Raw genomic sequence first — 11,262 nt, 5'->3', positions numbered from 1 at the left:
ATGTAAAATTGTGCCCTTCACAAAGCAAAAAAACGTAGTACCCTATGAATATAATACCAATGAGCCACAGCTGGAATCGGCTAACTGGTACAAATATCTGTGTGTAACACTTTGTAGGGATTTGAAATGGATTGATCACATAGGCTCAGTAGTGGGTAAAGCAGCTGGTAGAGTTCGCTATATTGGTAGAATACTGGTAAACTACAACCAGTCTACAAAGGAGATTGATTACAAATCACTTGAGCGGCCTACTCCGTACCAAATAAGACTAATAGGCGATATTAATGTTACAGAGAAGTGCACGTATCCAGTCAGTGTTCCTTATGTTATTTCACTATTCTCTGTGAAAAATGAAAAGTTCTGTCGATATCATGAACCACAAGCGATCGTACCGAGAACACGTTCTGGCTATGAATGGCAATACTGCTCTGCATAAACGGTCGAATAGAGGGTAGTTTCGAAGAACCGCTGCCTATGAAATGTGCGGTCTCCGAGCCATATATATCGAATAACGAAACACATCGAGCGCACGGCTGTCGTGGTGGGAGATATGGAAAGTGTTTAAAGCATTGCCAAGAGGGAATCGTGTAACTTTTAGCATTGTGAATAGGAATGAGTGAAGCCGCTGTAATCCCGAGTCCCGATTCTCTTACCTGGCGAAACTTAATTCGTCCTTTGTGTAGCGCTCAATCTCTTTCAGATTTTTGTTGGGAATAGGGATCACTGCCAAATTACATTTCAAGAATTATATGAACTGTCATGGTTACAGCTGTGTGAAACTAAGCAAAAAAGATGCTGATGCTTACTTCCCAATTCATTTAGACTGCGCGCGGTGTCTGGAAAAGACATCGATAAGGAAAAACATTCAGTTCGACAACAAGTGTAAGTTGACCATTGAAAAGAGCATTAGATCAGTCACTCGTCGAGTAGGAGATTATACCCTACAAGCGACCGCTTCGGAAGCTGAGTTATCGTCAAACACCTTTTGTAAACTACTATGGGTTCTGTTGGGAAGTCGGCTAAGTGATAGTCATGAAAGACAGTGTTCAAGTCGGTGGACAAAACAAGATGGTGGGAATAGACGAATCGCGAAGAGCTATTCGGAAATACAAGAAAGGACAACCACTAAAAAATGAAATTGTACATATATGGATCTTTGGAGGCACCGAAAGGGAATCCGGGAGACGCTTTATAGTTCGAGACACAAAAATACTTAAGTCTCTCTCAGAAAACACTTCATCTTATCAGAGACCAAAGTTATATCAGATGCCTTTAAGTCCTACAACACCTTGAAGAAAGAAGGAATTTATAAGTCATTCTGTGGAATTTGTCTCCTCAGACGATCCATCTACCTATACACAGAAGATGGATTACTTGTGGAAACCTGTCAAATCTTGTATTAAAAGTTAAGGCCTACAGGGAGACATGGACCAACTGTACCTCTTCCAGTAATATTCGTTCAAACTAAGTTGATATTTGGCGTGATGGGTGATGGAAGCGACTGTAAATGGGAAATACGTTTACGGTCGCTTGCATCAGACACCGCGTCGAGTGTCAACTTAGTTAGCTCGTATAGTACCTGTATTTCCACAATTATCGGTTGCGTGGGAACGTTCAACCTTCTGAGACTCTCCCAGTGTTCCTCAGAGACGTATCTAGATTGTACCCAGCTTACGGAAAACAAGGATTGCTTCCTGCGTCGTATATAATCTGTGGAGTAGCCAATGGAGAAAACATGGTTGACGAGGCAAGTAAGTGAAGTTACTAGTTTCGTTTTTAATTAATTTTACATTCGTTTTTAGTCGTCGCTCAAGTCATCACAAGAAACAGTATCCATATTTACCGCCACGAGAGTGGGTGGTCGATATATATCGTTCGATGCACGCGTTACGTTATAGCCGCGTACTGGCTACGCAGGGCAGCACTGCTCTGCGTGAACAATTGAATATAGACTTCGACAGCTTTGTTTTCGTAATCACGTAGTGCCAACTGCGTAGTAGGTAAGCAAACATGTGGAAGTGTTTAGCGCGTGCATAGCACGTGGGCTACGGTATTCTGTTCGTTTTTATAGTGTTTGTAGTTATGTAATTGTGGTTGTAGTACCAATGTTGGATTGTTTGCTCGGTGCTAATCAGTCGTGTGCCATCAAGTGTAAACTTTTGTTCGCGTGAATTAGCTTGGGAGACATGTCACCTACTCTAGCTCAAAGTAAAACGGAAGAGCGACGAAAACACAAACTTCTCAAGAAAATTCGTAAACAGGAAAAATTGTTGAAACTTGCGAAGAAATGTAACGAAGAGAAGAACGCGCCATCTGACAAAGACAAGCTAGCGGAAGATGATAAAATATCATTATCGTTGATTGAGTTGCCTAGTGTTAGCATAGCTGTGCCAGGTACTATTTTGGAAAATGCTCAGAGCCAAGAACTGAGAACATATTTAGCCGGTCAGATAGCAAGAGCAGCATGTATATACAGAATCGATGAGGTTAGTTACATTAAATTGTTTACAAATGGGGTTTTTGGTACTAGGCCTATTACCATGTTACTATACTTGACCCAGAGAGAAACCATGTTTGTACAAGAGAAGTTCCAGTATTTCTTGGTGCCAGGAGTATCACTCTTTATGGCCTATCTATGCAGATTTTACACGCATTACAGTAAGCATTCTACTTGATTTAGTTTTGTTTGTTTTCATTGTTATACAAAAGAAAGTTGTTCATGTGTGTGTCATTCCTAATCCGTCCTCAAAGAAAGAAGAACCTGAAGCAAACACTTATATAAGGAAGGTTTTGCCCCCGTGTAGGAGTTGCTCCTCTCCCCTACAAAAACATGTAACATTGTGGTGCATTAACAATAAAACTTGCAAATGATGTGTATCTACAATATGCCAAGTGTGCGCAAACTTTACGACCAATGTTAATTTCAAGGTGTCCAGTGAGACGAAGTGCAAAATAGAATTTAAAAGATGTCCTTTTAACTCTTAACTGCAGGGCTTCTTAGAAGGAACTTGCCTGGGTCGACTGAAGCGTCCCATCCCACCTGTCGGCTTTGACCTGTGACGTAAGGCTGTTGGGGTGTGTGACTTCATGGTCTGCTCTGAGATGTGTTGTGTTGTAGATAAACTTGTCAGTATGAAGCACAGTAACATGAGAAAACAAATAGGCCCTAATGTAGCCCAAATGAACTTCCTGTCATGAAACACGAGAAATCAAATAATGGCATAATATGAACAAACTTAGTAATTATAGGGTTATGATTAAAATATCGAAGGATTTTTTAAGTGAACACGAATGCAGTTAGTTAAAAGCTTTGAGGTTATTGGAATTTGTAGAAAACATTTCAACACGAAGTTCTTTCAGATCTATGGATGGGACACAGTGTCTCTGCATGTCCTCCGTGCGACATTGTGGTTCAGTTACAGCTTTTAGTTGCTTGTGTTATGATAGCTTAGGCAACTATAGTTGTTTTCGAAATTCTTTTATTCTGTTTTTCAGCTCTAGGTCACATACATGGTAATAAAACTATCAGTCAGAAAACAAATGTGAGCAGTTCCATGCATAACAGAACGACAGTCAATTAAGATTTGTTTCATTTAAATATAAAAAAAGATCAAGAAACATTAGCCTATAAGGACAAATGGTTTTATTGTACTGTCTAGAGTTAAGTAATGAAATGTAATTTTCTTACCAAAATAGTTTATTTCTTTCGTATAGTGAGAGTTGTGTATTTAAAATAAATATATAGAAATCTGCTACCAGAATTACATAATTCAGATACACATTTTGTTCTTATTGTATGGAAAATAAATGCATTAAACATATATTTCACTAATGAAACTTTTTAAAAAAGTCCAGTAACGAAATGACACCGCCTAGTAACCGGATGTCATTATCACTTGAAAAATTACTGGTTTCATTCTGAATTGCCGTTATGTGGGAAAAGTGGTACTTGTTCCTCTGGTCTACAGTAGTTGAAACCAGTTTCTCTACAATTTGGTCTTTTTTCCACCCAGTCTTTCTCTTCCTTTGAGGTAAATGTCGTCAGCTTCACCATAAATCAGGTGCTCTACAAAAAGTCTTGACTTTTTTTCTGGCATAGGGAGCCAGAGCAAAATCCCCATGGAGCAAGACAATATGATTAATCGGGTCTTACAGATTTGTTGTGACTAAAGCTTGCTTTTTTGAAATTGTGTGCAAACCTCCGGGGGAGATAGTCGGGACTATTCACATCCATATTTGATCTAATTCCTCTTTATTCTCTGCAGTTTGCTGGGCAGAGAGAAAAAAGGTTATGCTGCAACATCTTTTACTTGTAATTTTTGCAAAGTCTTCAGCAACAGATAGTATGTGTTTCCCAACTTTGCAGATATTCGAGACTGCAGGTTTTACAGTTCCACCAATCCCATCCACGACACCTTTGCAGTGTCATGTGGTGGAGAACTGTTTGTTCCCTAGTATTCTCTAAAAAAAATGTCAACTTGGCAATGTGGAAACACTGCTTAAATTGATGGCTGTACCATCACTATACTAATTTTCTATCAGTGCAATACATAAAAATGCCTCTATCGTTTTGGCCTAACTCAAAGCAACCTTCAAAGGTAGCCAACATTCTTTTGCACTAAATAGGAAATTAATTTTTTTTACTATATTGAGTTTATTTGTAATTTTGCATTTTCAGTGTTTCATGCAGAAAGTAATTAGTTAGCTCAAGGTATGGGAAAAGAAGATTGTTTTTCAAAATAAATAACCATATTCTACATGTAGTATGCATCCATTAACTCATTTCATTGTAAATTTGTAGTAAACAGGATTATTAGCTCACCTTTCCGCATTCACTTGTCAGACAGGCTGTATAAATGTCTACATCTACATCTACATTTATACTCCGCAAGCCACCCAACGGTGTGTGGCGGAGGGCACTTTACGTGCCACTGTCATTATCTCCCTTTCCTGTTCCAGTCGCGTATGGTTCGCGGGAAGAACGACTGTCTGAAAGCCTCTGTGCGCGCTCTAATCTCTCTAATTTTACATTCGTGATCTCCTCGGGAGGTATAAGTAGGGGGAAGCAATATATTCGATACCTCATCCAGAAACGCACCCTCTCGAAACCTGGCGAGCAAGCTACACCGCGATGCAGAGCGCCTCTCTTGCAGAGTCTGCCACTTGAGTTTGTTAAACATCTCCGTAACGCTATCACAGTTACCAAATAACCCTGTGACGAAACGCGCCGCTCTTCTTTGGATCTTCTCTATCTCCTCCGTCAACCCGATCTGGTACGGATCCCACACTGATGAGCAATACTCAAGTATAGGTCGAACGAGTGTTTTGTAAGCCACCTCCTTTGTTGATGGACTACATTTTCTAAGGACTCTCCCAATGAATCTCAACCTGGTACCCGCCTTACCAACAATTAATTTTATATGATCATTCCACTTCAAATCGTTCCGCACGCATACTCCCAGATATTTTACAGAAGTAACTGCTACCAGTGTTTGTTCCGCTATCATATAATCATACAATAAAGGATCCTTCTTTCTATGTATTCGCAATACATTACATTTGTCTATGTTAAGGGTCAGTTGCCACTCCCTGCACCAAGTGCCTATCCGCCGCAGATCTTCCTGCATTTCGCTACAATTTTCTAATGCTGCAACTTCTCTGTATACTACAGCATCATCCGCGAAAAGCCGCATGGAACTTCCGACACTATCTACTAGGTCATTTATATATATTGTGAAAAGCAATGGTCCCATAACACTCCCCTGTGGCACGCCAGAGGTTACTTTAACGTCTGTAGATGTCTCTCCATTGATAACAACATGCTGTGTTCTGTTTGCTAAAAACTCTTCAATCCAGCCACACAGCTGGTCTGATATTCCGTAGGCTCTTACTTTGTTTATCAGGCGACAGTGCGGAACTGTATCGAACGCCTTCCGGAAGTCAAGGAAAATGGCATCTACCTGGGAGCCTGTATCTAATATTTTCTGGGTCTCATGAACAAATAAAGCGAGTTGGGTTTCACACGATCGCTGTTTCCGGAATCCATGTTGATTCCTACATAGTAGATTCTGAGTTTCCAAAAACGACATGATACTCGAGCAAAAGACATGTTCTAAAATTCTACAACAGATCGACGTCAGAGATATAGGTCTATAGTTTTGCGCATCTGCTCGACGACCCTTCTTGAAGACTGGGACTACCTGTGCTCTTTTCCAATCATTTGGAACCTTCCGTTCCTCTAGAGACTTGCGGTACACGGCTGTTAGAAGGGGGGCAAGTTCTTTCGCGTACTCTGTGTAGAATCGAATTGGTATCCCATTCCATTACTCCATTTGATATTTTATTACTGCATGTGTATCATTTGGTTTCCATTATCAAATTATGTTAAAACGAACACTTTTTGTTCCTGCTGTGAGACTTCTGTTTATCTCATAAATCTATATTTCATGTGTATTTTCAGCCTTCCATAAAATTACATTGGTACTGAAAAACAACTTTTAGGTTTAAAAAAATCATGTTGGCGACCTTACTAATTAAATAAGTTCAGTAAAAACTGTTGAAGTTGACTGGTTTAAGATATTAGATGTATTTCAGAGATATTTACCTAATAACAAAGTTTTCAGGGTAACTATAAGCTGAAATTTCAGATAGTTCCAGCCCTTCTTAACATAAATATGGAGCTTCAAATTAAAAAATAAATAATGTTTCAGCTAGTAGAACAACTAGTAGGGCCTAATCCGATTTGTAATAAAGAGAATTTTTGTTGTTACGGTTTATGTCGGTGTTCTCCTGGAAGGAACAGATCACATGTTTACATTGCAAGTACATCTTCATCCTGGTGAGTTATGTAGTAATATATTGAAATACATGTAGAAGTTGCGTAAAAAGTCAGTTTAAATTTCTAAATTTAATTTTGTAGTATTTTACTGTTGTCTTTGTTTTCCTTTTTAAACATGATTTTTTGAAACTGCTCGGAAATCATGATATAATCAAGGATCATACTGCTGTCTGGGCATAACGAATAGTCAGCGCTAAAGGGTAAAAATTGAGGCTGAAGAACTCCATTTTTCATGCTAATTTCTCTGTTTTCAAGGGCTACCTTTTTAAACAGGGTTGTTGATGACTTGGTAAGAAGTCAAAACTGTTTGTGATACCATTTGTGTGAGCCTAGTCTGAAGAATGCAATAAAATAATTTTATTTACAAGACTGCCACCTGTGTTCCCCCTTGAGCAAAATATCAGGCCAGTTTATACTTGTAGTTGTTTTCGGCTTGTTTACACTGGTCAGGGATGACACACAAGGCTGCTAGCTTTCTTTAAAAGTGCATCCTGGAGTCAGATCAAGCAAGGCAGGACTGTGATCAGAGTGGTGGCTTTCTGTTTAATAGATAAATTGATATGACATACTGAAAGCCTTGGGTCAAGGACAAGCTAAATAACAGAAAATAAACACTACTTGATTCAAAAACAGACAAAAAAATTTACTGCATTCCACTACACCAACAAAAATACACTGGAATCGGACACTTCCCTTGACCTATATAGCTCAACCACAGCTGTCAGTACCAAAAAACCAACCCCTACAATTACGAAAAATATAACCAAAACCCCAACATCTCAACAACCCAAAAATCGGACGTCACTATATAAATTAAAACACAATCAATCTACCATGAACACACTAAACATTATTCGGGAGGACAACGGTTCAATCCCATCTCCAGCCATCCTGATTTAGGTTTCCTGTGATTTCCCTAAATCGTTTCAGGCAAATGCTGGGATGGTTCCTTTGGAAGGGCACGCCCGATTTCCTTCCCAGTTCTTCCCTAACCCGAGCTTGCGCTCTGTCTCTAATGACCTCGTTGTCAACGGCACGTTAAACACTAACCACCACACTAAACATTGCAACTCATATAGAATAAACTGAAAACAAAAATTACTTACCATCAACAAATTCTGGCGATACAATCCAAATTGGCCACTCCAATCTCACGCACACACAAATGCAGCAAAAACATAAACAAGAGAACCTCCCAAATCACCCACGACCAGCCACCCATAAACCAATCCCAAACCACCCATCTCATAAACCCCCCCAAAAAAGTGGCCAACAAATATAAAAACAGAACGTAAACAAAAATCAATCACACCTTACAAATCAACAAAAACTGCAACGAAAGAGGTCCTACACAACATAATCATAAAGTAGTACCTCCACTCAACCACCCACAACCCATCCCATTAAGTCCACAACCAATACCCACAAACCATCCTCCCCCCCCCCCTCCCCCCAAACACCCACACAAACCCAACCCTCTCAACTCACCACCCTCTTACGCACAGCCCTAAACAAAACACGAAAAATACAATAATTCCTATGGATGCTCTTGCGCCAGCAACACTCATCTAAATGAGATTGCAGGTTAGAAGAGTGGCTCTTCCTCCTTCCTATGACTGATTTAACCCCCCCGCCCCCCCTCGAAGACCCCCCTGTCATATTAATGCCTGGCTCAGTTTCATAATTTTTAAACTCAAGATTGTGATTGACAACCCCTCTTCCCCAAACTGCTATACGACAAAAATGCATCTAAAATAACAGTACTCCCCTCCTCAATATATTTTTCAATATACCTCCACCAATTCCCTCTTAGTATGGCTCTCTAAAACCCTAAAAGCACAGTCAGCATACTCACCTCCGAAATAACAGCACTCTACACCCATAGACCAATGTGAGAAGTACCCCTCCCAAACTTCCTCTTCCCAAACTAAGACTCATCAATCTCAGCTGCCATACCTGGCCCATCCAACTCATCCCTACACTTAATGTACTCAGAACAAACTGCTCTACAAAAAGAAAACCAATCTAACATTGTTCTCTCTCTCACTCCAGTCTCATGCATGCAATACTAATAAGGGACTTATAATAAAAATAACACGTCAACAAAACAATCTCCCTCATGGCCAACCTAGATTTCTTGAACCAGGTACCACGTGTAATGAACCGCCAGACTTTATCACGCTGACACTGCCACATACATGCTTCACTTGTCTGAGACGCCATATCTCTCATTAGCGTTATATTTTCACCACAAATGCTACGTCTGCCAACCTATAAGACCAAATAACTGCAAGAACTTAATAACTGACATTCTCTCCTCCCCCAACTCAGCACACAGTGAGGCACTATTACATTTTAGGATCATATCCATACCTAACAACAGAAACCATGCTATGAATTAAACATCTTGCCACACAACAAACACCAAACCAATAAAACCTAGCAAAAACACCAGACACATAAACAAAAATCATTAATAACTCGCTGAAAGCACTTTCAACACACGATACGTGATGAACAGCTAACACTCCCAGCAACATTGCACTGTCAACACGAAATCTCAAATGAACCCAATGCAACACATTACACTCAGTACATGCACATACACCACCAGCGGTCACCATCAAAGACATCTACGAACACAACCAACTCAAAAACTCCGTGTCGTAATGCTATCACACACCACAACACCATTACGTCGTGGGTAAAAGCAAATGGGTGGAATTGGATGCTTCTGTTTGACCCGAACTGTATTGTGTTTGTGAAAATGCTTCTATTCATTAATTGTCCTTTGTAATACGATTCAGCGTAATGAATACAATGCTTATACAATCCTTATACTTCCATACAAGCTTGCTGATTTTAGCCACTGAGTGTCAGGCTTATCTTATAGCTTCTGAGTTGCTTGAAGACTCACAATGGTGTAATTCTAATGCTATATGACAGATGTCATGGCTTACATGTAAGAATGTGGTAGGATTTTTGGGTTTGATTATGGTGTGTAAGCGTATCCGATGGTACCAGGCACAGACGTGAGGGCAGATGACGTTGCACATACAAATTTTATAAAATTTGCACTGCACTGAACAAGAAATTGCTTATTTTCTTTCTTCATTAAGTTAGCATGTTTGTTACTCCTTCATGTTGAAGAGGTTGGACAATTTGGATGAACTTTGGAATGTAGATACCCTCTACCCTGAATTAACACACAGACTACCTTTTTCTCTGAAGAAAATCACTATTCCTGTGGGATGGCCAATGCTACTGCTGTTCCCATACGATGGGTAATGTCACTTAAACATCATCCATGAAAGTTAAATACAAAGGAATGCATTAAAGTTAACATAGAGATTAGTTTTTAAATGTTTTGACAAAAGCAAGAAGTATGTGCATAAACCAGGACAGTAGAAATATTCCTGTAGGATAAAATCATCACTAAACTCTTAACAATGTAACATATGTGAGTGAAAATATTTCTTAGCACCTGGATGCACCAAGATTGTGCTGTGGCACTAGGTTATCCGTCACAGAGTTAGAAGGCATATCATGCAGGTCACTATTGTCACTGGTGGATCCAAAGGAGAGACAGTATTGATATGAGAAATTCTTACATTTCTATCCAGTTTCAACCATTGCAATTCCCTTCTAAAGTGACCTTCTTGATAAATAAAATTGAGGACAAATGTTAAAAATGGCAGGTATTTCTCTGGACAAACCATGCTTTTCTGCACAGACAGATGTGCATTGGCTGCGCGTATGTATTGAGAGCCAGAAATTTCTACATGTACAGAGAGAACAAGCAGTCTCGGAACATTTTTACAGAGATGTTACAGCAGATTTCTGGCTCTCCATACACACTAAGACAATTATGATCTCAGTGCTAGGCATGTCACAAACACTTGTGAAATTATTTACTCCTTTTCTTGGCGCATTTTGTAATTTGCTACTCGGTTGCATAGAACTTTTTTCTTTAAGTAATTGAGTGAGTTGTGAGCAGCATGTATCCTGTCGGCTTCTTCCATCATCCCAAAATTTGATGCCTTTTTTTCCGATGTTGTGTGGTTTGCTAGACCACAAGTGACTCATGGCTCAATACCTCTAAGAGATAACTTTGTGATGGTGCGTAAACGAGGACAGTGAGTTTCAACATTAACATTCTTTTATTAATAACTGTTTAATTGCAGGTAACATCACAGGGTACATCTAGTATACCCATAAATACTGCATGAGAATTCTTATTGTAAATGTGTTTGAATGCAACATAAGTTTGTGTTGTGGTGCCCTGTTTCCTTATGTGCAAATTTTTAGAAAAGATTTAGCTTGTTGTGGCTGGTTCGTAATGTCTCCTGCACCTCTTGCTTTTGCACCTTTCAAGTTGGATGAGACACGATTGTTTGAGGAGGCTTAATACAATATCAAGTGCT

The 11,262-nt window shown here is 39.5% G+C and overlaps 1 protein-coding gene across 2 annotated transcripts in view; it reads left to right on the top strand.

Moving 5' to 3' along the window:
- Positions 1-2,001: 2,001 nt before the first annotated feature.
- The window catches only part of LOC126106756 (putative methyltransferase C9orf114), a 59,965-nt gene continuing 50,704 nt past the window's right edge, over positions 2,002-11,262 (top strand). The window contains exon 1 of one of the 2 annotated variants that reach the window (XM_049913129.1): positions 2,002-2,486. In XM_049913129.1, the coding sequence (XP_049769086.1) occupies positions 2,187-2,486 (300 nt within the window). In that variant the 5' untranslated portion in view covers positions 2,002-2,186. Of the gene's footprint in view, positions 2,487-2,517; positions 2,659-11,262 lie in introns of those variants that run through there. The other variant, XM_049913130.1, reaches the window with a different exon arrangement.

The sequence above is a fragment of the Schistocerca cancellata genome, chromosome 10 (genome assembly GCF_023864275.1).
Source record: "Schistocerca cancellata isolate TAMUIC-IGC-003103 chromosome 10, iqSchCanc2.1, whole genome shotgun sequence".
Taxonomy (NCBI): Eukaryota; Metazoa; Arthropoda; class Insecta; order Orthoptera; family Acrididae; genus Schistocerca; species Schistocerca cancellata.
This window is presented reverse-complemented; position numbering and strand designations above follow the sequence as displayed.